The 27648-nt window shown below is 36.0% G+C and overlaps 1 protein-coding gene across 4 annotated transcripts in view; it reads left to right on the forward strand.

The window, feature by feature from the left end:
- Window positions 1-27648, forward strand: part of MEIS1 (Meis homeobox 1) — a 131651-nt gene that overhangs the window by 73101 nt on the left and 30902 nt on the right. For all 4 annotated transcript variants that reach the window (XM_063443783.1, XM_063443784.1, XM_063443785.1 and 1 more), the window contains exon 9: window positions 24273-24349. In XM_063443783.1, the coding sequence (XP_063299853.1) occupies window positions 24273-24349 (77 nt within the window). The remainder of the gene's footprint in view (window positions 1-24272; window positions 24350-27648) is intronic.

The raw sequence follows: 27648 nt of genomic DNA on the forward strand, positions 1-27648 counted from the left end.
GCTGAAGGTTTATGTCTATGCAAACTTTGAATGACAACGCCTTTCATTTAAAATGAAATTCACTATAGGTGCAGCAGATACTAATGGCATATTAAACTGGTGACATTTTTTTTTTGTGGGTAGGTGGGGGGCTCGGGAGCTGAGAACAATGCAACATTGTGTATTGTTGTGCAGTGCTAGTGCTACAATGTAGCAGACTATCCCTATAATGTATGGCCCCCTCTTCAAAGACAATGGTGGGGTGTATATTCTAGGGTTATAATTACTGTATACAATGAATAATATAAATATGCAAAATTATATTTACTAAATTATATATACAATTTATTTTTACAGAAATCTGCTTAAAAACTTGTTGTGGGAACACTGTTTTCAGTACTATATTTAATAAAATTATTCGATAAAAAAAATTTAAATGCCAAAGGAACCATGGATACTAAATAAGACACGTGCATTTTTTGAGAGTCTCTTGTGTATTATGTTCCTTTAATGCGTGGCGGCGGTGGGATTAATACGTCTCTGAATTAGACAGTGTGGCATGGCAGACTCGGGGTTAAACAATTTCTTGAGCTCAGGCATCAAGCAGACAACCTCTCAGAAAAAAATCAGGAGCTAAGTACCATATTGGTAATTATTCAAGCCTGGTTTGCTTTAGCTCCTCTTGTTTATAAAATGAGACCCCGGAGATGATCCATTTTCATATATTTTTCAACATTGGTTTTTGAAAAGTCCCAATTGTACTTTATCCACAGAGGAAAAAAGCAAAAAGCTTTCATCTGTAAAGACCCACTTATTCTTTGTTATTATAGTAAATGAAGTTATTAAATAGCGTTTTATGCCCATGCTTGTCAGGCTCATCATTTGTATCATTAGATTTACATTTTTATTTAATTGGAGTAGCCATATCTGAAAGGTTTATGTGCAGAATAATATCTTAATGAACTTGGGCTGACTGATATTTTTATGACTTTGTGATAACCGTGTCTGCTTTGTGTGTTCAGCAAGATTTCTGTAGAAAGAAAAAAGAATGTCCCTGCATGGTTAGAGTGGGCAAAAAAAAAACCCTTAGAACATCACATGTTCATGGCCATAAAAACAAGACCGCCAATATCACAATTTTTCCAAAATACTGTGATTGTGATATCTTCCTTACAATGTGCAGTTTTACTTGTTACAAAATGCGTTTAAAAGCGCCTGTAATTTTTGGTGACTTGTCTTTGCCCTTATTTGAACACAGGTTATTACTGTAAAAAAATAAGATGTGAACAATAACAGTTTTTGAGTTTTTTTTACTAGAAAGAATTGTCAGGAATTGAAAGTGAATTTGAAGTGAATTTCAAAGCCAGTTTTACCAAACTGAAAGCATAGCTGACTTGGATAATTTTTCTATCTCAGCTACTTTCAACTTAAATTAAAAATTTGTTTTTAAATCTCAACAATTTTCACTTTAGTAAAAAAACTTTTTTGTGTATTTTTGCATGATGTCCCTGGAGTCCCTATAACGGGGGCAATCCTAGTCAATCATGTGTGTATGAGTGCTGAGGCGACCTATTTAAGATGGCAATTTCAACCCAATGGTATCAGTTCTCCAACTCACCAAATGTCCCAACATTCCAAAACATTTATATCTTCATGCTTATATTTGACCTCACTCCATCCCCAGATAAATACCTTGATGAAGTCAATAAGTGAAAAATTTAAGCTCAGTGTGTACTTTTCATCATCAAAACATGAGAAATAACCCTCATTCTCTCTTTAAAAAAACATCTCTTGTCAGAACTGCTACATTGCAAAGAAGGCCCTAAAATCACTACCCGCATATAGTGCACCTGAGCATATTGCTTTGTTACATAGCTCATGCTGAAGTGTGCAGCACTATCAATACACTTTACCTATCATCATGCTGGCTGAGTTTGTGTTGTGAACAGTAACTAAAATGCAGTTTAATACGGATCACTTAATAAACAACTCTTAGTTTTACATTAAAATTGTTCTGTAAGAAAATTAAAGTGTATTATAAGGACATTGTTCTTGTCACTCAACTTAGAATTTTTTTGATCACTGTAGAACAAGATGAAGTTTCACAACTTCTCCAAAATTCTGTCTCTCTCTCTCTCTATGGCAGGGCTACCCAGAAGGTAGATTAGATCCCTAGATGTTGTAGAACTATAACTACCACGATGCTTTGCATCCCTTTAGAATTACAATGCATGACAAAGCATCATGGAAACTGTAGTTTTAAAACATCTTGGGATCTACCTTTTGGGCACTCCTGCTCTATGGGGATCACTAGTGGAATAATACCAACCTAAGTAGACTACTTCCTGTTTTTAATTTTGTCTGTTCTCATCTACATATTCTGCAATGCATTCTGGGATATTATGAAATTATGACCTTTTAGAATATTGGTGACCAAAAAATGACTTCTTCCAAGGTCCAATTTGTGATACGTAGATGATGTACAACAGTATATTTAGAATGGTGTCTAAGTCAACCTGAAGTTCCATCATGCTCTGATCTCTTAATACTTGATGCAGAGTTAATAATATATGGTATAAGCGATTATTTTACGGCTATGCTTTCTGTTTTCTGCTGTCATCTAGCCATACAGAACTGTACGTTCTAGCCATACAGAACTGTACGTAACACCATGGGACACACACTCTTAGACTTTCCTAGACTTTCTGTTGCAAAATGTTATGATATGGTTTAAGGCAAGAAGAGAAGCAAAGCGAGTGTTAAAAATATCTTTGGTTACCCCATACACGTTAAACTTGTTTCAGCTTGTTTTTGTTTTTTAGTTATGTAAGTACAATGGGGAAAGAAAAACATAGATAAAATAGATAAAACAAAAATAAGTAGTTTCTTAGACAGTAGTTGTGCTGTAATTTTTTTGAATATAACTTGTATAAGAAAATAATTGTAATCTTTATCTGTTCTGTATGATTATGGTAACATTTATATTAAAAAAAAAAAAAGAAATATGATCGCCAAATAAGAACATATTTTAGATGTGTCTTTAACCCATATTTGAATGTTTAGTGTTCTAAATGTTGGTGTATATATATATATATTTTAACTATATTAATGAAACTGAATATTAAATTCAAACAAACAAAAAAAATTCATTTTTTGTTTCATACATCTTTTTTTTCTGACAAAACAAGTAATTTTATAATCTGTTGCGTGTGCTTCTTTAATATTAAGTGTATAATGCCAACACATTCCACAGCACTAGACATGAAAATTTTACAAAAATATGTAGACGGATAAAACAAACCTACACTTCCAGACAGCAAATTTATAGCATGTTCTAGAATGTTTATACAGAAGATTTGTATGTTTATTACATTCAAATCCGGCTTTACAGTAAAAGATAACTCTAGGGTGCTGAAGGTTGCTTACTTCTGGTCTAGGGGAGCCTCTGTTGAGTTTGTGCAATGTTCTCTTATAGCTCCACCATGAAAGTGTACATTTGTTAGAACTGTTACTTAATAGTAGAGAAATTCTAAAGCAGAATATCATTTTGCACAATCAGATGTTTCTGACACTTTTCACTTTTACCAGCCCTTCCTAGTCTTCCCAGAGGTGTGAGTCTCACCTTTGACCCCAGGAACCTACCACTGTACATTATTGGTGTGGCTTGTACATTAGGCACCAAACAGGCTCTAGACCAGGGGTAGGCAACCTTCGGCACTCCATATGTTTTGGACTACATCTACCATAATGCTTTTACAGCCATAATGCTGGCAAAGCATCAAGAGAAATGTAGTCCAAAACTAATGCTCCAACAATAGCAGATATGTTCATTAAATGCCTTCTTTTGTGAGGGACGTCATTTTGCTGTATCTTTGAATAAACCGTACTCTGGAATATCTAGTGTCTTAACAGGATGTTGTAAAAAGAGATGTGTACCTCATGTGGCACAGATCTCCTATTCTCCCTGCAAGAATAAATTTAGGTATGGCTTGCTGAGGCCCTGCTCCTCTTTGGTCTGTGAGCCCCTCAGGCAATCCTTATTTTTACTTAAAGCTCACGAATGTTGGTGCAATAATCAGTAGAAAATGCTTTACGCCCTCTTATGGAATGTTGACTTGTTCAACCAGAACTCTAGATTTAAGTTGAACTGTCTAGGGTTTCTTAATGTATGGTTAGACTTCGTGAATAAATATTATGGCTTTACCTTCCCACTTTTGTTTTCTAGTAACGATTGTATGTGCTTTGAGTGTAACACGGCAATTTACGAGGTATGCTATGACCACAAGGCACATGAGCAGTTGTGAATTCTGCCAGTCACGTTAAACTTGTTGTGCCACATTGTATTTGTGTTTATACATTACCGGTAACTCAGAGTTGTGTCAAACAAGCGAGAGCTCCTTAGAAATGGTGACTTTTTTTCCCCAGCATGTTTTGCTAATGAATTATTGCATTTTTATTAAACTAAATACATTGGTTTATATTCATGGGAATAACTCGAAATTCACTTGGAAAAGTTGAAATAGAGCAAAAGAGCTGACAATGGCCTCTTTATCCCAGTGCTTAAAATCTGGTTTACAGCAAAATAAGATTTAGGATTTGCTCTGCGCTGTGGGCTACCTAAATAAATATTTTAAATTATGTAATGTCTCATGTTAATGTAATGCAATGCAGTGGAAATTATTCATGCCGACATTTTTTTAATATCTATACCATACAAATATAGCATGGTTTTTTGTGTGCCAATGTTTGGTCAGTTGCGGTCATTTATGGAGCAAAAATTATTTAATTTTAAGGGTATTTTTTTATTTCAAAGACACCTTCCTTTTTTTTCTTTCTACCTATGCTTTTTTTTCCCTTTTCATCATTATCGCATCTGTTCAATTAACCCAACAGCTGCTGCGCACACCTGCATTTACATTAATGATCACCATGGGGTTAACAGGGCACTTGATAGTGAAAGGTGAGGAGGAATGTGCAAATTCTTGGCTGCTGATCTTAATACTTGCTAGCTGGGCTCGAATCCCCTGTCCCTGTAGATTTGAATGTCCCCTCTGACTGCTGGCAGGCCGCTTCCAGCTGTGGCAGGCAAGACGCAGTGAATTGCTTTTGAATGTTCTTTACTCAAATAGGCAGTAATTACAAGCTTAAAGAGGTTTAGTGGTCCAGTAAACTACATAATCACCTCTGAATTAGACTAGGCTCATCAGTCGCAGCCCAGCAAGCTCAAGTCTGCTGTTTGTATTCAGGCTTCATCACATAGCAACCTGAGCAGCAGGTGTGGAACAGCAAGTATCTTCCTAAACTCAACTGTCTACTGGGGACAATGATCTTTAATGAGATGAAACCACACTCTAACTGTATTTTAAGTGGAGAAATTAACAGTGGAAATTATGAACCACTTCTTTTTTTTTTTATTAAATTTTTTTTTTTTTTTTTTTAAATGTGCTGCTTTAATAATGTGTATTTCCAAATGCTATAATAATGATTTAAATAAATATGTAGATGACTCCGAAATATTTCTTTATTCATATATTTCTATATTCAACACTGGGGTTTAACAAGACGGCGAACGGCTCGTATGTAATATTCATGGCCCCCGCTGTTCCCCTTACAGAATGTGGAGATCATCATGTGGTTGGCTGGTGGAATTTTAGGAGTGCTGTGGCCAGGTGGCTCTCTCGTTCTCTTTGGAAGAACACTGATATGATATTACATCACACCAGGAGCAACCAGGGAACATAGCGGGTTATGAATAAAAATGGTCGCGTTCACTTCCATATATGCGCCAGTTTTTTGTGCATGCACCATTAAAATGTTGCTCCTTCCTTTTCACATGTTCTGCTTTTTTACAGTTTTTGTTTTGGGCTGGATACCAACAAAAAAAAATCAGTGTTTATGACACTTTTTATACCTCTTTCAGTTTTTCTTTTCCTTTTGTGATTTTATTGATAAGAATAAGTAATGTCATTAGTAAAACAAAGGTAATCTAATCATTTAAGGTACATTTGTTCCAACGAAATGGAAGATTGTGAGCGGCTTTCTTGTCATGTAAACACCTGCTCTGTCAGTGCTAATGAAAACAAAATAGAAAGTAAAGAAATTAGTACAATAATCACAATAAGGAAAAAAATAATAATGGGAGAAATAGGAACATAAACAGGGAAAGTACCAGAAAAGATGTGAATGCAACAGGTTTTATACATAACCTCCAATGTACTAAAGTGCATGAACACAGCTCTCCTGTAACCATGACAACCAGACCACCCGGGAAATAGAAAGTTGTTGGGGATGCAGTTCTCCTAGGCCCCATTGGGATCTAGAGGTCTGGTCACAAATTAACCCCCAGAGACCCCTATTTTAACTCCAGTATTTGAACAGCTATTGCTTTCAGGATTATGATACAACATTTACCTCTACCAGACAAAGAATGATGTCAGACTGCCGACAAAGTTCAGCCCGGCTGGTTACTCTGATCTTTATTAGGGAACTCCTAAAAGTGTTTATGACAATAGGCATTAAACAACTGACAGCCATTTTGGACAGCATGTTTTTATTCTCTGTGAGTCCTGGGTAATAATGGAAGGGGCGAAATCCCAGTCACTTCCTGGTGGCTGTAAAAGCTGCAGATTTGCAGCAAATCATATCAATTTAGAGTGTTTTTCTTTAAAATGTTTTTCTTTAATTATATTTCTATATGTGTTGTGTTTGTTAAGGTATAATTAATAAATGTAGTAAAAAGAGGAGCCTACTCCAGCATGGCGTATTTCTGAAACGTCCCTTTAACTCTTTGGGTGACAGTGGGTATCTGTAAAGGATCTGAGACTGGGCAAGAATCTGAAGTTGAACTGAAGCCTGAGCTGCTGCAGAACCTCCACTTCTTAATGTTACTTTATTTTTTGCAGTTGTTCACTGGCCTCTGATATACAATTTATGCCTCATATCTCACATTATTTACATCTCAGCAGTCAGGTAGAAAATCAGCCTCGTTCTACCCACCCCCATCATCCAGACCAGCTTGTCCCTGACTTCCCCAATGTCCCTCCTGCTTTTCCGACTAGACAATCAAGAAGTCACAGACCAACACAAAGCAAGGCAGGCAGGTCATGTACATAGACACAGCTCAGCTCTTCAAAAATTCCTTTGTACCCTATACACAGGCTCCTTTGTTTCTGGCTAAAAATCAAATCATCAGGTTAATCCAACTGGACCAAATGCAAACCCACCTCGCACAATAATTCCCCTAGAAAGCAAGGAATGTCGCACTTGCAGCCATGAATGCAAAATATTTTTTTTTACATTTTCATGCTTTATCCCACAATGCTGTTAGTTTCTAATGTCGTGTGACTGCTTCATTATCTGAACTTCTACTACTACAGACAAATGCATGACAAAACTTAACGTAACCCTTTTGGTGCCGAGGGCTGTGCATTTAACAATGTGCATGGCAACTGTTTTGGCACAAATTATTGTTATCGTTATTGTCATCAACATTTGTACCTTTCCCCTTATGCGTTTTCGCTTACAATCCGCTTTGTATTCTGAAAATATTGCTGCCTTAACCCTCCAGCATAGCGTTCCCGCAGGCAACCTGCAATTCCATACACCAATTAATCCTGCAGAAAATCACTCAGAATGCTGTTGGAGATTTTATGTCAAAATATATAAAACAAACGCCAAAAAAATACAATCTAATACAGATTTTTGATCCTCTTCCTCCCCCAAGACTAGTACTTTAGGTTCACAAATAATTTACAGGCCATTCCCATTATAACACATGCTTGGTTATAACTGCTTAATGTTAATTGGCTGTTGGCCTCTTCTCATGCATGGTGATTGGCTAGTGCTGACTCTGGTTGTTGGCTGCACCCTCCCACGGTCAACTGAGATGTCATTAGTTGTTGCTCTCTCCGTAGGTTAAAGTGTTGTGCTGGAGGACGTAGAATTAAAATGACTAGTGAGAATGTGGACTCACAATATGCAAACTGTCTATGCAAAAAAATCTGTAAAAGAAAAGAATCCAACTTTTTTTTTATATATATTTAAAACTTTTGTCAGCAGTGTCCCTTTAATGGTCTGTATACATACACATATATATATATATATATATATTTATATATATATATATATATATATATATATATATATATAAGAAAATTGAAAATCCCCTGCACTCACGCTTAGTTGTGTGTCCAATTTGCCGGGTGCCTGGCATGAACTCCCATAGAAAGATATTTGCCAAAAAACTGCCGCTCACCGGTCTTGTAAAAGTCCAAAATTTATTAAGAAATAATTATAAAAGAGACCAACGTTTCAGTCCCCGTTCGGGACTTTCCTCAGGGTAACTTTATTGTTTTGTTACCCTGAGGAAAGTCCCGAACGGGGACTGAAACGTTGGTCTCTTTTATAATTATTTCTTAATAAATTTTGGACTTTTACAAGACCGGTGAGCGGCAGTTTTTTGGCAAATATATATATATATATATATATATATATATATATATATACATATATATATAAAACTGTTTATGTTTAGTCAAAACAAATGCACTGGCAGCTCTATAAAATAATCATTTTGCAAAAAAAAAAAAAAGAAAAATATACTGCTTTATTTCTTAAATACAGTGGGCAAAAGGTAGATTTGAAATCCCTGTGATCTGTTTACTGTAGGAATCATCAGTGCTAATAATTTTGACACCATTCAAGTAAAGATGCTTAACGAAGTCTTGCCCTTCGAGGGTTGTATATGCGGCAGATTAATTTAACTGTAAAATAAAGTTTAAATAATATGATAGCTTGGTGTTACCAGCGACAGCCCATATAACTGCTTCCCTTTTAGCAGCTGTCAGCATAAATGAGCTTTGACATGATCAGTTTATGAAGTCATCAGATTTCTATGATATTTTACTTATTCACTGGAAGTTTACGAGTTGCTTTAGGGCAATATATAGCTTAATATAAAACAAGATTGCTGCAGCTTGAATATTTAAAATGTTGCTCGACTTCTGATTGTGTGCAGCAGTGGCAGTAGCTATTCTATTACAACCACCAACTATTGGGGTACATGCTTTCTTTACTGATTTATTACAGTTTTTTTCAGAAAATTATTTCCCAAAGTCTCATTTAATATGTTTTCATTCTATAAGCGCCTCTGTTTAATTATGCTCAAGAATACAGATCTCTGATTTATCAGTTGGCCAGATTCCCATCTGCGATTCAGCTAATGTTTGAATAGGGGATCTGTCTGACTTTTACACAGAACTCCACAGTAACAGTTAACTAACTATTCCACAGTAAATTCAATGTTCCTTTGCAAGGAGCGTAACTGGATTTAAACACTAGGGGGAGACAAGGCATAGAAAAGCACCACCCCTTTCTAAACAGTGCTCTGATGTTGATGATGTCACAAGACAGTTGTAAAATGATGTCATTGAGTAAAAAAAAAATCTATACTGAACTGGGGAGGGGGGATCAAAACAAAAAAAGACAAAATTTACTGGTATGATGTTTCAACACGAGCTTGTGTTTGAGGCTTTGAATGCATTGCACAATTGTAAACAGCATATTTACTTTTGTTTAGGAACAATAATTTACCCAGTTATCGCACAATAGTTATTTACGCAAAATGACTGTGCATGATTCATGAATGACATCATATAGAACAATCACTGGCAAGAATTGATAGAGATCTGTTATCAAATGCATGTTACATTTATAGTTCCTTTATGTGGTGGTTTGTGAATATTTCTAACCAAATGATGTTTATAAGTACTGCATATCATTATCGTTACTTGCATTGCATCCCCAAATTGCCACTTTTTTTTTTTTAAGGATTTACAATGTTTTAATTTCTATGCTGATATTACAGGATATGTTTCACTGAAAACACACAGTTGCTAGTATGTTGTAATAACAATGCAGTATTCTGAGATTTTCACTTTTTTAAAACTTTAAAAAAGAAACTTTTTTTTGTTTTGTTTTTAAGAAACTTGACAAGCTTTGTACAATACACACAACTTCAACTATATCTTAACAAACAAATAAAAGATAAACAAACATACTTTTAGCATGGGAAAGAATATATATATATATATATCAAGGCTCAACATTTTCACTTGCCCACTAGCCACTGGTACGCCGATGGTGAGTGTGTTATTGGCCCTTCAGGCTTGCAGTAGCAAGTAACATTTATATATATCGATGTCAAGATTAAGTAATCTATCTCCATCGCAATTAAACACATAGAATGATTAAGTAGGTATGATTGATATATAAAATATAACCAGTCATCTTCATCATGGTTGTTAAATTGATAGTTATGCTTCAAAATGTTTAATGTGGGTATCGGTTGCAGTCAGAGATGCTAGGATACATAGAGTGAAACCAATCAGCAAGCGTAGATAACCTGGTGATATAGTAATAATGTCTACAGTGATTTTTATTTTTTTAATGAATTGCCTGCAATGAGTAGAACTCCCAAGAAGTCCTTGTGTACACATTGGGAAGATAAAATAGTTATTATAGGTAAGGTATAATGCCATCACCAGTTTAAAATCACTATGATAGAATTGTTTCCAAATTTGCTGAAGTTAGGAATTTTTAAATCATATTGTCCACAACTATAAATTGCATTTTTATTTGTCATTAAAGCATTAGCAAGACCATACCGTCAGTAAAATGTCTCCCTCAAAAGGAAAGGCATTATAAAAAAGACCATCAGAATGTGTTTAAACATATTGCCTATGTATAATTTGTATATTAGAAATATTTAGAAAACATAAGAATTAGATATCTTTTGAGAGAATGACTGGTATGTTAAAAAAAATCATGCATTTTTGTAGTTTTTGTTTTTTATTATTATTATTATTATTATTATTATTATTGGTATTTATATAGCGCCAGTTTATTCCGCAGTGCTTTATTATTATTTTATTATTATTTTATTTATATAGCGCCAGCAAATTCCGTAGCGCTGTACAATGGGATTAAAAAATTGTTCTAAATATAAATATGGTAAAAAAAAATGTTTTAAACACCCATTGATATATTATTTACATCGTATGCAACTGAAATATAGATAGAGATGGGATAATGGCTTAGATTTGAAGGCTTTTCAAGCTGCAATGTTTCCCTGATACCTATCAGTGCTGAGATCAGCCGTGTTCACATTCTAGTTTTTAGAAAGATGCAGAGCACAGCTACTATAAATTCAAGCTATGTTCTAAGACTACACCATGCCCTGCTTTTGTAATGAAAATTACCATCACAAAGTGCATCTTTTGATAATGTTCACTCAGGGACACAAAAAGCATTCACTGGAACAGTAAACCTAATTCAGAAAATCCAAATACAGTAAAATCAGAGTTTAGTTTTAGTTTTTTAGTTAATTTTTTTTTTTAAATTGGATATGTTTTCAATTAAATATACCATGTTAATTTACACAGAGCTGGTATAAATATAGATAATTAGCTTTTTTTTTAAAAATTTTTTTTTCTTTATCTTTTTGCAAAGTGCTTTTTAGGATAGTGGGTTAAAATGGATAATGCTAAAGAAGTTTTTGTCTTATAGCTAATCTTGGTTTCCATCTTTTGAAATGAAATATATTACATTTCCAAAGATGCTTAGCCAGCCAAATACATTTTGTTTTTCATGGTATATGTTCCTTATTAATAAGTATTCTTAAATTTAGCAGATTATTTCTATTTTATAATGTGATAATGCTTTCACTGAAATCTTTAACACTATTAACCCTTCTTAGGAACAAACTCTGCTGTTCTGGCCAATCACCGTCTCCACCAGAACTTGGAAATCCCATCTTTGAAGTGGAGACCTCTATGCCAGGCATAGGCAACCTTTGGCACTCCATATGTTTTGGACTACACCTCCCATGATGCTTTACCAGCATTATGGGTGTAAGAGCATTATGGGGGATGTAGTCCACAACATCTAGAGTGCCAAAGGTTGTCTATCCCTGCTCTAGGCAAAGGCAACTGTAAAAGACTAGTTATGGTGACTTTAACGTTACTGAAATTGGCATCAAGTATCCTCCTGGAAGCCCTGGGGCATTTGTTAGACTATGACAAAGTCTAAATACATATTACATGTTTCAGGCACCATACACAGAGCCCACGATGGCGCTAACATGACAATGTATGCCGTTTACGGACAAAACAAATAATAATAAACTTTACATTGCACTCGCCGTTTCAAAGCACTCATGTTTTTTCCAGTAGTGTGATGATAATTATGATCCTCTTTTTTTTTTTATGATTATGATTCCTCCTTTTTTTTTTTTTTTTATAATTCTTTATTTTTATTGTGCAAAAGTGGACAAATCGTCTTGCCCCGTCACAATAACGGGTGCAAGAACATGCATATGACACAATGAAGCAGAATACTTACAATATTAACCTTGATAAGCTGACATTTGCTTCGTTTCGCTGGTTCAGCACATTTTTGTTTAATACAATATAAAACATATATGCTAAGCATTGCAGGGTAATGTGAGTGTACGTCATAGACGTTGGTCTATATCTGCCCGTAGGCCTGTTAACATTTGAAGGAACTAGTGATGAACGTTTAACAGTTAGGGAACAGTATTACGATATATTATTATGCCTAAAAGAGCAGTTATGACCACGCAGCTGCATGCATTTTCACGACATGTTGCCAGTGTGGCGTAAGAGCACATACAGCACTGTTTTAAATGAGAATACACACGGGGATAACCTGTTCGGCCTTCTAATTAAATTAGGTTAAGTTCTTGTAGCCCATCACTCCTATATGTAGTGTGGTTTCGTATGGTGGTCGGAGTACCTTCTCACATAATGTGAGGGTTATATGTTGTGCATATTGGCTTAGGCCTTCGTTCGGCTCAGCGGTATTATCCAGCGTATGTGTCTGCTAGGTGTTTAGCTAATATCTATGAGCTATGTCAGTGGCTGGAACTCGTAGTGGCATTTGTTGTGGGTGGGTCGGCTTACAGCCTCATAAGTGTCGCTGTGTGATGTAAGGTGTCGCTGTACCTAAATTGCCTATTGTTGCCCAAGTATGGTGCCGCTGTGAGGTTCGCCCCTGTGGCCTGAGTATACATTTACTGCCGAGCTCGGTATGGGCATCGTGGCTGTAAGTTATATATACCGGGGATACATGGTGCCTGCAGGGTCGGGACATAATTGTCGCATGAGGTAGACTAACATGCACATAAGGCTGTAAAGTACGCATCATAAAATCTAAATCTAATGACAGTGGTCCGAGGTCCGTTCTACTACATATGTAGTGCTTGAGTTAAGTAGGCATTCTATAGTTCAGACAAATGCTAGGGTATACAGTTACAGCAGGTAAACAGCCTACTATCGAAAGGCTACTTTGGAAAGAACGGGTTAACACAGTTTGAAAGATAAAGATAAAAATACAAATAAAAAGAAAAAATACGGTTATAAAGAGTATCTTGTGTGTGGCTATATTGCCAGGAGTAGTCAAACCGTTCATGTTACCACATTGCGGTCTGGTGCGAGTTTAGCGGTGCTCGCCTGGGTTGGAGTCCGGCTTCAAGTGGGCAGCCTTGGCGTTCGGGTCTGAAGGCCTCCCCCGGGGGATAAACTCCGGGGCATTCATGGCATCCCTTCTTAGTGTAGTAGTGTTGCCTGTTGGGCGCGGCGTGATCGTGAGCGAGTCTGTGGGTAAGTGAAGTAGGCCCAATATTGCCACCGCTTCTTGCATGTCCCTTATAACGTGTTTGGCATCCCCTCTGTCAATGTGTATGGTGCGGCTGGGTCCCCAGCGGTACCTGATTTGGTGGAGCCGAAGTAGGGCCGTGAAAGCGCTCATAGATCGTCTCCACGCCAATGTCCCGCCTGAGAGGTCTGCGAAGATATGATCCTCTTTTTAAGTGTGTATCTTTCTATTATCCACAACTTCCTCTTAATTCTGTGATTCATTAAAAATTATTATACTTATAAAGATTCCGTGCCATGGGCAATTGACAGCAACCCTTCCAGGGCTGCTATCTAGAAAACCTTTTTTTTCTCTCTATCATTTCCTGTCCTTCCCTGTTGCTCCACACCCATTCATAAGTCATAACAACTTTTATTTCTTCTCTGGCTCAGACAGCTGACAAAGCATCAACTGAAATAGGGTGTTTTTTTCTTTACAAAAAACAACAACAACAAAAATGGGTTCAGGAAAAACTATTTTTCCTGAACGGGTTTCGTAAAAAAAAAAAAAAAAAGATTTGAAGCAAGAAGGGAAGGCTATTGTTATTGATTTAATGCGTGCAATATCTTGAAGCCGATATATTTAATCTTTGCTGGTAGTTTCCAAACTCAGACTAAATGTTTCTTTAAAAAAAAAAAAAAAGAATGATCTGCAAGTATATCAGTTCCAGAGTGATTCATTTATCTTGCTTCACACATGAAATGTCATGTGTGGGTTGAGCACATTGCTTATAAAATATTGAGAGATTACTCCATCTTGGTCTTTTCTGCTGAAAGAGGTGAACACTTCATTTTAACCCCTTAAGGACACAACTTCTGGAATAAAAGGGAATCATGACGGACTATATCCGTCATGTGCCCTTAAGGGGTTTAAGCTTTTCTTATAGATGGCATCCCCCACAAACAGAATGTTTACTCTAATACTGTACTGCTGTGTAGACAAAAGTTTAAAGGGACACTCCATATGCCTAAAGCACTTTAGCTTGCTGAAGTGCCTTCTGTGTGAAGAGTGTGTGCTCTTTTCTACATTTTACATAAAGTGCAGATTTCAATATAAATTAGTACTTTTATAAATAAACTGTCCGTCACACAACTGGTCCTGTTACTTCCTGGTTTGTTATGGCTCATTGGGCTAAGCACCTGCCGTTCAAATAATTCTCATTGAGCTGCTTTGTGAAGTCTGTGATTGGACAGCCACAGAAAGTCTGGGCGGAGATAGAAGGGGAGGATCTACAAAGGCTGCAGACAAGTGAACTGCAGCGTTTACAATCTGCTTTTAGAGATACCCCCAATATAAAAAATGCACAATTAAATGCTTGCATATTTTCATTGATAGTATCTCTACTAAAAGGTGATTTTTATTCAATTATTGTATTTGGGCAGCGGAGTTTCCCTAAGGTTTTTTTTTTTTTTTTTATAGTTGTTTAGTTTAGCATAGTTGACTTAGAGAATATTTTTATTTAGGCTATTTTGACCTTAAATTTAAAGGACATGTATCCAAATCTACATTGGCTCTTTTTAAAGAGCATCAAACTTAATTTATACATTGTTCTAGCATTTTTTTTCCCTATGAAATGTATAGAGTAAGAAGAACCTAAAATTAGGTTTTTCTCCCACCCATCAATCAATTCTGCGGCACCCTATGTTGAGGAATTGATTGATAAAGGACAGCAGAAGAGACCACCCAAAGGCCATCCTTCTGCTCTCCACCCATAGCAAACAAGCATGCCCAGGCTTATTAATATTGTTTTCTTGTTATAGTTAACAAATAACAATGTCTGTTCAGGTTTTGCCTTGTCTGAAATGGATTACGATACTATATGCTAGATGTTTAATATAAATCTAAAAGAAAATGGCGCATCTCACAAAAATGTTTTACACAAGTTCTAGGTGATTTTCAATGTTTTATTTAATAGAGTAAAGAAGTGACAGTGTCCCTTATAATCCGATTGATCTACAGAAAACCATACGCACTATATGTGATAACATTCATATTGAAATCTTTATTATCAGTAAATATCCTATTTCCCAATTAAGTTTGTATTTTTAAAAAAAAGTCAATAACACATATTTGGGGGAAAGTAACAAATGCAAAGTGTGCAGATTTCAAAGGCATTGTAAATGAAAAAAATTAAAAACACCATTATATCAAACAAAAAAAAATGTGCAACATTGTTAAAGGTTGTCAATGAAGTGTTGTTCTAAAAATAAATGTTAGGATCTTCCCTTTTAACACGTCTGTATATATTGCTCAATTCTTTGGTACTCACAGGGTAATGTGGGGTGTTACTTGTTGGACTTGCCCTTGTAATTTTTATTTACAGTAGAATCTCTTTGGTGTCAGATGGAATTAGCAAGGATCAGGTTTAAGGCTGGAATTGTTTAGAGTTTTACTATCTCAACGGCAGGCCCTGTATAAGATTATTTTCGAATTTCCTACGTACATTACAAAATGCAGTCACGGGGGCAGGGCAGCCGAGGGAGAGAATGTTTTTTGATACATGGTTACCAGAGCAGATAAGATAAAGTGCGTATCACTCTCTTGGCATCCGCGTAGACTGCCAGTGGTGGAAACTCTGATGAAAGGAATACATTTGGACAAGAAGTTTCATTAAGATATAACATTGGACATTTTCCATCTGTGAATACTGTAGCTGGGTTTTACTTCTTGTTGTTATTTGCTGTAGAACATTGTCTGTGCTCCTGTAACGAAGCTCTGAATTGTTAATGAAAATCTTTCTTTTTTTTTTTTTTCTTTTCATGAAAAGTGATGCAAATTTAATTAAGATTAAATATTTAATAAGTTGGCGGGGAAGTTAAATGTTTAACTTTAATTTATCACAGTTACGTCTTTGTTACTCACTGCAGGATTGCAATGTTTTGGAGTTTTGCAAACTGCATTTGTCTCTTACAGTGGGTTCTCCAGGGAGAGTTTTATTGGCATCCAGTCTTTTGATGAGGGTTACCAAGTAGTCACTCACCTATGTAAAGATTAAGAGCTACAATTAGATCTTTAATAAGTCAATACATTTTCTTCTTTAACATTTACTGTTCCAAAGATTCTTCATATGACATCCAATTTCCATGTTAACAAATTTAACAATTTATTACGTGAAATCTCAGCTAATAATAAAGATGGATCCGGCACCGATTAAAATAATACATTGTGTATTTACTGGTGTCTGTCTGTCTATCTGTCTGCCTGTCTATCTATCTATCTATCTATCTATCTAAAGTCACTGGAATGATTACTGTTATGCATCACCTGTATATCCCTTGGGCACAGAAACTTGATAAATCATGTTTCTACAACTATCCTAGACTTCCCAGATTGACAATCAAACTGGCACAGATAGGCATCGTGTTTCAGACTTCATTGTGCATTTCTGCAGGTATCCTTAGCAATGGAGACTTTTTTAAATTATAGCCTAGGAGGGTGAAATCATAAACACAGTGCCTGTCTGTGCTCATTGGCATGTAAAGATTGGAACTCTGGGAGTACTTGTGGAAACATGATTTCTCCCATTTCTATGCCCAAGGGGGACTTTTCAAAGTCCAGCTTGAGATATTGTGGGGTGTAACAGTACTTACTCGGTCCGCGTGCCGGCACGGGTCCTCCGATCGAGCCGCATGTGGCTTGAGCACTCCTGTCTCCAGGCGAGCCACATGCAGCTCAAAACCTCTGAGCTCCAGGCGGGCCGCACGCTGAACAGTCTGATCGGGCGCACAGCCCATACAGCCCATACAGTATTAGGAACACTGCTCGCATCACAAGCACGTTCTTAAAGGGGAAATGGGAGCCTAACCTTGCAGTCGGCTCCCATTGGCCCATGTCATTCCGACGCACCCAGTCACATACGTTTTGGGGCGCTGGCATGACGTGGAGCAATCAAATTAAAAATAAAAGTATTTAAACTTACATGGCCCTAGATTCTGTGCCCTATTGTGGTTTCTATTCCTAGTACCCTTTAGTGTGTTCCTTGTGATTAGTACTGTATTCTGGTATTTGTTTTGTTTCCTGACTCTGAGTTTCTCTTTAACCCTTGCCTGTCTTGTTTCCCCTTCTGACCATGTACCATGTACCTGACTCTGGCTAGCTCTCGTTTTCGCTGTCTCTTCGTTACCCTGACCTCGGCTCATATTTCGACTATGCTTTACTCTGTCTAACGTTAAGTCCGGCCACTTTAAGGCCCATTAAGACGTATATATTGTATTAGTCCGTTCCTTGCTATCCTAAGGGTTATACTGTGTGACAGGGTGATGCACAACATTTTTCTATTTGCATGGTGTAGAGTTTATAATGTTTGGTTTCATCACAATCTTTTTGGCACCTATCTAAGCCAGATAAGCTAAGTTTATGTTACTTTGTAAGCCATCTTTAACAAAAATTACATTGTATCATATGCTTGACATGAAATATAAACAAATATATTTTGTATTCTGAGATTATCTATATCACAATCTATTTGGAAATTCATTATTTGGCAGACTTTGGCGAAGCTTTAGCAGGAAACCAGACAATTGTACGTACCATCATTGATTCTGGGATGAAGAGTCAGCTTTCTCAGATACATTCTCTGTTTGATGGCTTTGACTGACTCTTTAGGTGTTAGCACAGGTCAAATTGACAGCACTCCAGGAGAGGCATTACAACTTCTACTATGACATATACACTGTCCCAATCATTAATTTCTTCTGTGAGAAGCTAATTTTGTTTGCAGTCCTAATGCATTGTAATTCTCCCCTGGTTCCAGATTTATCTCATATTCCCATCTTGATCAATTGTTTGCAAATAATTAAGCTTTTAAGAGATAATGGTACAAGGCTAATGGACACAACCAAGTAAAATGCTCAACTCAGTGTTTACCAGAGGATAGGCAGATTTCCTCAGACACTTGTGGTTCTTTCAAGGGTTGTATATCAAATAGTTTCAATATTTGCTCAGTGAAACTTAGTAGCTTTATAGGAGGACAAAACTCCTAAACTCTCCATGCCAAATGACAGTAATATGTTTTAGTCAGGGATTGAGAATTCATAATAGCTATAAGAAAAACAAAGCTTATTTGCCTCCGTCATACCTATTTATAACTAACTGAGCAATTAATATTTTAACACTTAATCATCTGATAATTTAGCGTGTACTCTCCAGAGTGGATATTCAATGAGCTACTGCAGGCAATTGTACGCCTAGTATCATTTTTCGTACATATTAGAATATTCTCCATCTCTTGAATTCTTCTCAACCACTGTGTCCCACCAATGTTCTACACAAAAAGTCCATTCAATCATAGCTTTTAGTTAGCCCTTCCGGTTCACTGGTGCAATTTTCGGGTCTTACTGATAATAAATATGAGCCAAAATATTCCATAGTCAACATTAAAAGTGATTACCCGAGACCCTCCAATTTATATGTCATCGTAATTTATGGTTCTACGCTCTGCTCTTTAACTTCATTTGCTATTGGATTGTGACTCTTTATTTTCACAAGCAGATTATTTAATTTGATAAAAATCTACTCAGATCTGAGAGTGTAAGCATTTGTCTTTTAGTACATTAGAGCCCCAAGGTGAATTTTGGCATCTACTTGACAAGGGGCATAACAGGAGCCAAGTGTGTGTGTTTGGCTAAACTATGAAACCTCGTCAATCCACATGTTTAAGCCTGTACTCAGTGTGTAGCATCTTCTTTCAGTGTACTAAAGGTCACCAGTAGTATTAATGCCTAGGGGATCATGTCATTTTGGCTCTAGCCTTATCTAAACAAATTTACATACTTTTCAATGTTGATACCATAGGTTGCTCAATAGTTAACCCTTTCCCGAACGCTGATGTATCAGGTACGTCCAACAAAAAATGGTCCTTAAGGACCACGGATGTAACTGATACGCCCGTGGTGAATTAGAGCAGTGGAAGCCAGCCACTCTAATGGTATTGCAGCGATGCCTCGATGGTCTTCTTTTAAAAATATATACATGTGAAGGGTTATTCAGGGATTCCTGACAGATATCAGTGTTACAATGTAACTTTCGTTATTTTTAAAAAAAAAAAAAGGTTTGGAAATAGCAAAGTGCTACTTGTACTTATAGCCCTATAACTTTACAAAAAAAAAAGCTAAGAACATGTTAACATTTCTAAACTCAGGACAACATTTAGAAACTATATAGCATGGGTGTTTCTTGGCGGTTGTAGATGCGTAACAGATTTTGGGGGTCAAAGTTTGAAAAAGTGTTTTTTTTTTTTTAATTATTTCATCATATTTTAGAATGTCTTTTATAGTAACTTATATGAAATGATGATGATAATAATAGTATCTTTAGAAAGACCATTTAATGGAGAGAAAAACGGTATATAATATGTGTGGGTACAGTAAATGAGTAAGAGGAAAACTACAGCTAAACACAAACACAGCAGAAATGTAAAAACAGCCCTGGTCCTTAACGGTAAGAAAATTGAAAAACGGTCTGTTCTCTAAGGGGTTAAACGTTCCTAGGCATAAAAAGTTTAGATGTGTTTTTTTTTCTCCCCTCAAACACAATCAAGAGATTCTATCATAAACAACCTAAATGAGGAGCACTATAAAAAAATATTCTATTAATATATTATATAGTTCTGACATTATTGTTTAAAATATAAATCATTTGATTTCAAATGTAGCTTTACATGTTTGTCCCCTGCAGGAATCACTAGCGAGTGAAGAATCTGTATTTCTTTTATAAACAAAACAAACAAAAACAAAACACAAAAAACAAGGATTTGATCTATCACAAAACATTTAATACTGACATTAAAATAACTTTTTTGTAAGCCAATGATATTGTAGCGTCATATTCACACATTCCACTATGCTGAAGATCATTGTCTCAAGTATTTGATGTGTGTATATGCTGGGTGTCAAAACCTGCAAAAGAATCAGATAGCAATTAGCGTGAAGAGAAGATTAATTGACAGTTTTGTCATATGATTTTTATCTTGCCTCATGATCTTTTTGTCAGTTACAATATTCCTCTATTACTTATAACATCAGTAATGACTTAAAAACATGTCTTTGAAAACCTAGTTTGTAACACTGTGATGGTGGGGGCACATTGTGTATAAGCGAAGTTCGTTTTTGCAATACAAGTGGGTAATATACACCGCTCTCTCCCCCAAGCCCCCCCAAGAAAAAAAAAAAATAGAAAACCTTTTAAGAACTTTTTTTTTTTTTAATAAGAAGAATGGAGGGTATTTAAACATTTTTAAACATATTAAGTTTCAGTTAAAAGGTCTGTACCATTATGGACCATTGGCTGAGACGGATTAACTGAATGAAGTCATGGCTTTCATGTGATTATGGCAATTATAGATTTTTCACGAAACTGAAAGTTTCTGCTACAGTAAGCCAATAAATATGTTGAAAAAGAGATCAGATGACTTGAACAAAACCATAGTAAACTTTGAGAAATATGTGTTATATAATTAAGTAGTAGTATTTTTTTTTTCTTCAATTTTTTTTTTTTTTTTGTTGGTGGCTGAATTTTTTGATGCCTCATTTGCCTGGTCTTGTCTGATGGAAAGAATGCAGAACAATTGGAAACAGCATAATAGGCATTAAGTCCTCGTTTTCAATGGCTCGAGGCAAGCTAGCAATTATTGCTTTCTTTATGACATTCAACACAGTTTGCTCCAATTACTTAAAATAAGATCATATGATAAGAGTTTCCCCTAACTTTACAGGATCACGATCCATGTCATGAAGGGAGATTAGATCTGAAATGTTGTATTTTGATGTTAAATATTACACGTACAGCAGCTTTCGCTTAAGGAACCAAAAACACATCCACTTTTGCTCTCTTACATACGCCTGCGAAAAAGCACTCAATTAAAATCCATGTATCCCCCATTCAGAGACTATTACCTTGATGTTAGGCTTTTTATGTAGGGGGTGACCGTTAAGTACAATTATATATACTATGGCAAGGTTTTTTTTGTACATTATCTAACACTCACATTCAGATGCCTTGTTCCTAAATATAACATGTCACAATATTTGTTAAATACCTTTTGTATTATATTACACTTATAACAGGAAGCATTGATGGATTCTCTAAATACTGAGATATTTAAACACCGGTACAAGTCCATGAAAGTTTTGATATCTTTACTACAAAAGTAAGATAGATTTGCAGAGTCCGATATGTGCTTTACACCTCTTACAAGGTTGTATTGTACACGCAATCCGAAGAATTGTGGAATGCTTTTAAAAACAGGCATGTATACGGTGAAATGTGGATGACAGCGTAGTAGGCAAGCATGCAAGCAAGCAGTGTTAGGACATGTCTAATCCGTCTTAGCAAATAACGCTAATGGCATTAAATGCTAGCCCAACCAGCATGCTTAACTGCAAAAATGCACTTTTTTATTATCACTGTCAACAAACATAAAAACTATAAACATGCTTAAAAAAATTAAAACATGGGAAGAAAATGCATTTCTCAGCCATACAATGTCATACTACACGTCTGATCGAATAACAAAATTGTTAATGGGTGAGAGTAAACTATGTATTTGAATATCTCTGTTAGGAAAGTAAAGAAGAAGATAGATCAACACAAACTATTAATCAAAAAAAGGTACATTGCAAAATGTTGTTCCATGAATTCTACAGCAATATTAATTGAAAATAATTAATAAAAAAACATTGATAGTCTTTATAGGAGGCGGCACAGTGAAAGTTCAAAGATTGTTGTGGACTTAAAGAGAACTTTTTACAAATATTGTTTACTTGACCACAGGTGTTCAGAGTGACTGAATGCACAAATACCTATAGCTGTTTAGATTTCTATATACTAAATAGAATGTTGAGGGGAATTAAAGGGACATGTAAGTCACCCAGACCTCTTCATCTCAATGAAGTGCCTGGTTGCAGCTCTCCTGTCGTTTTGACCCTGCAATGTAAAACATGGCCGTTTTGTAGAAACAGCAATATTTTCATTGCAGGGTTTACACACCTTTAGCCTTTGTCTTATTATCTGCTACTATAGGTACTTCCACTGCAATGACAGAGTTAGGTCGCGGTTATTCATCTAAATGCTTCTTATAGAGATCATTTGGTTGGCACGGCATTGCATTTTGCTGCGCATGTACACTTGTGTCCCAATGTTGGATGATCTCAGTTTACCTTTTAAACCCTCCCGGATAATAGTATAGTGTTAGGAATACATGTTTTTTATACCAGATTGTATTGTAGTCCTTTAAGAAGCTCATTGAGGGTCTTCCACCTCTCTGTTCCTGTACGTCCAGTTGTCTGGTTACAATTACATGTCTGTTAGTCCACCCATTGTACAGCGCTACGGAATCTGATGGCGCTACATAAATAATAAAATAATAAGAAGAAGAACTGACTAGTTGCAAAAAGCACTAACTGTGCAATTTTGTCCTCACTTTTACAAGTTTGTTCTAATACGAACACATTCATATATATTCCCTAAAGTGCATCTTATGCAATTACCCTTACAAATATCCTAAATATGCATACAGAATTGTTTTAGGGATATGTTTACATTATGTTAAGAAATACAGTTATTCATATATAAATGGGAATTTGTAGGAATTCAAAGTGAAGCAAAAGTGAATCTTTAAAAAAAAAAAATTGTAAATTTTTTGTCAAAAAGACAAATCTGAGAAATTTTCCATATCAGCTGTGTTATTAATTCAGCTATTTTGAACTTAAATGTCAAATTCACATCAAATTTTACATTTTGCACAATTCACACTTACAGGAATGACCATGACAATCTTACCAATAATATTTGGAAAGCCATAATTTAAGAAAAATAAAAGAATGGACACATTTCAGTAATACCTCTCAACACTCACATTGGTTACCAGACAGTGAGGAAAAAATAGGTTTATCCAGTATAACTTGTGGAATTTACTGCTTAAACGGTTAAATATATTATGTTTTTTAACAAGTCATTTATCTTGATGTCTGTTTCCTTTGTAAGTTCTCATAAGAAATGTTATCCCTCAATTAACGTTTAAAAAAAAAAAAAGAAAGAAAAAAAACTTTTGAATTGCTCTATTTGGCTGCACTGCCTCATGATTAGCTTAAGACAGTTATGTTAATGTCAGGCAAAATATGCTGTTCAATGACCTTAACTTGGCACATGTACAAAATCCCAGCGTTTTGTCGATAAACTACATAATGTGGAGGATGCTGATCTTTATGCCAATGAAGCCTTTTTTTTTTTTTTTTTTTTACCTCTTGCATTTCTCTCTATAAATTGAATTTGAAACTAGTGTGAACAAATGTTTAGCTGATTGCGTGTTGGTATGGCGCTTCCTCCCACTGTGTGCCAATTGAGGATAAATTGAATATTTGCGTATAGCCAGAATTCCTAATAGCTATTTCTTCACTTCACTAATTCTTATAATTGGTATGTCTGCTGTGCCTAATAATTAAATGATGTAGTATTCCGTTAATAGAAGACTGACATACCTCAGCATTTTGGGCTTTAATTATTCGCTGCATGCTGGCGTTATTGTGTGTCACAAAAAGACGATATAGTAATGAATCTAAAATATCTTGTTTGTTGTCTTGCAGCACCCTTACCCTTCAGAAGAACAGAAAAAGCAGTTGGCACAAGACACAGGTCTTACTATACTTCAAGTGAACAATTGGTAAGTAATTTCACTCTGTGTTTACATACAATCAGCACTTTGTGCCGCTGGCAACCCGCAGCTAATGATTTGCATTCGTATGTGGCACGCCCTGTAAATTGCCTTCTTATCCTCGTAGTTTATTGATGCAAAAGTAATATTGCCTACAGAATGTTTCCAGTGATGTGAATTTTAATACTGCTGTGCTATAGGAATGCGTTCCTATGGTACTTTACATGTAGGGAATAAAATATACACATACATTGGCCTAGTCATAAAATATCCAGATATAGCCACATAATCACTAATGACGATTCATAGCAAAGGGGGTTGCAAGAATCTTATTTGGGGCCCCAACTTCCTCTATCCTGCTTATTTAATTTGATCTTCTTTCTCTGGGGCCCTTTTACAAATACATTGCTCACTGCTGTTCTTTTTCTGCTGTAATAGATATTGTTTTATTTTACTGATTATTATGTTGCTAATAGTATCTTTAAGTATTTGTTTATGTTGCTTCTAGCGATAATTTTTGGACATTAAGTAAAGGATAACGTCTTGCCTATTGATGTAGCATTAATTGAGTTTTAATTTTATGTTGATATAAGATATCACTTTGGTTAATATACAAATACTTGTATTAACACCTGATTGGATTTACTATTTCTGCATTGTTTGCTGTTTTATACAACACGCCAGTCCCCTATTGGGTTGCCCGATCCACTGTGCTTTTGGAACCATAACACTTAATATTGTTTAGGCATATAGAGTTGGGCCATGAAGTATGTACATCCGATGTGTTGTAGAAAGAAAATCTATTGCTGAATCATGGCAGATCCCAAATAAACAGCCTTGATTAAGTAATTTTCCTTCTGAAGCATATTTGTTTTATATACTACAGGGCAAAACATTTGATTTGCTGCCTATCAACATGAAGACATTATTGCTTATGGACAGAAATCATGGTGGATATGTCAACCTATCTTGTCCCTTCTGCCATTATTCTGCTTTACTTTGGGCCGAACAGTCCTTGTTCCTATGGGAACTGTATATAAAAATGTGGTTAACTTGTCATGCAATACTCTCACCAGTTTATTGTAACATCAGACTCTCAGATGAGGTATTCAGTGCTTGCAGATGAAAATGTTAAAGGGACACTATAGTCCCCAAAACAACCTTTAGCTTAATGAAACAGTTTTGGTGTATAGATCATGCCCCTGCAGTCCCAATGCTCAATTATCTGCTATTTAGGAGCTAAATCACTTTGTTTATTAACCCTAGTCACACCTCCCTGCATGTGACTTGCACAGCCTTCCTAAACACTTCCTGTAAAGAGTCATCTAATGTTTATCCTTCCTTTAGTGCAAGTTCTATTTAATTTAGATTTTCTTATCCCCTGCTATATTAATAGCTTGCTAGACCCTGCAAGAGTCTCCTGCATGTGATTAAAGTTCAATTTACAGAGCAAGATATAAAATTGTTTAAGGTAAATTACATCTGATTGAAAGTGAAACCAGTTTTTTTTCATGCAGAAACAGGTGAAGTGTGGCAAGGGCTGCATAAACAGAAACACAGCGATTTAACTCCTAAATGGCAGTGAATTGAGCAGTGAAACCTGAGAGGCATGAGCTATACACTAAAACTGCTTCATTAAGCTAAAGTTGTTTAGGTGACTATAGTGTTCCTTTAATCTTTGCTGTAAATCAGTAGTTTGGTGTCAGGAACAATATGGCTTCAAACACGTCTGCATTGTTTGTATGCACTATCCGTGTATGTGTTATTTTATTTTTGTGTCGAAGTGGGATTAAGCAATAAGTAGAAGTGAAAGAACATTACAGTGTTAGGAATGCATATGTCTATTCCTAAAGCTATAGTGCCCTAGTCAACCTTTAGGTGACCAAATTCCCGCTGCAAGGGTTAAAAGAGATAGTCACAGTGCTGCTCTCCTCAGTGAAGCTACACCTCTTTGGCTGAGATCATCGAGATCATCATATCTGAAAGCATTGATGACTAAGGCACATGCGTGGCAAAACACTACCCTGTACCAATCGGATGATCTCTACCAGCTGGCAGAAATAGTGAAATTGTACTCCACTATTTCACAGAAGCGCCTCTAGTGGCTGTCAGTTTAATGTTGGAAAAAAACATTGCTGTTCCTACAGAAGGGTTAAAACTGGGTCACATGGCACCCACACAACTCCAGGGGTCTGGGTGCAACTGCATATAGTGTTCCTTTAAGACTGGAATAAATAATAGGGTCTTAGCTTTGACTGTGTGCTTAATGACTATTACTATTTCCCTACTAGAGACCTATACACCTTTAATGGCTGCTGAAAAGGAACATTTCATGGCCTTAAATGGTCTTGTTGATCCACAAAATGTGAATAGTCATGGTAGGGAAACTGGTGGGATCCTGATAGAGGAACATTAGAATGTCACAGACTTTGATAGCATCCAATAGGAATGTGGCCATATATTATTTAGTCTCAGGGGTGTTGTACACAATGTTTCAATGTGTTTTTCCTAATGTGATTGGAAAAGTTAAAGAGATGCTCTGGACCCGAAACCACTTCAGTTTATTGACGTTGTTGTGGTGCCAAAACACAGTCTCTGCAGCCTTATGAGATTTGCTTTCAAGCCCTATTTTGTCAGTTTGAGACATTTGTCATCTACAAGCTGAAGTGGTTATGATGCCAAGACTGTCCCTTTAATACAGTGCTCAGTTTGCTTTGGCTCAGCACATTCAAAGGCTCTCGATTGTCTCTGGTTTCATGTTTGTATCAGTTGTAGATGATACATTTAATTTTATGTCTGCTGCATATTCATTAATACAGCATGTCATATTATAGAGAGTGTTATCGCATGTTTAAATGCCATTACAGAAAATGTCATTTTTATCAATATAATCCTGTGTAATCTGCAGTGTAGCACCTTAGTGATAACTAGTCACTTTATGTCATTTCTGCCATTAGAGGATTAATATCCAAAGTGCATTATCTGTGGAAGGCAGAGAATCTCACAAGCATAGCTTAGTAAGGTTATCAATTCATGTGACCTGATTTGCCTAGGGAGATCAATTTTCCCTTGCCCTATTAAATGAAGGCTTGGGAATACAGAACATTCCTTGAATGCAAAAGTGCTGTGTATTTCCATAATAAGACTTTTCTTCCATTAAAACAAAAAAAAAAAAAACCACACACACACACGCGCGCGCGCGCGCGCACACACACACACACACACACACACACACACACACACACGTCTGTAGATAAATAATTTCCAGGTGTCCCTACTACCCCCATAAAATCCAGTTCTCTGTAATT

This window comes from Pelobates fuscus, chromosome 2 (assembly GCF_036172605.1).
Source record: "Pelobates fuscus isolate aPelFus1 chromosome 2, aPelFus1.pri, whole genome shotgun sequence".
Classification (NCBI taxonomy): domain Eukaryota; kingdom Metazoa; phylum Chordata; class Amphibia; order Anura; family Pelobatidae; genus Pelobates; species Pelobates fuscus.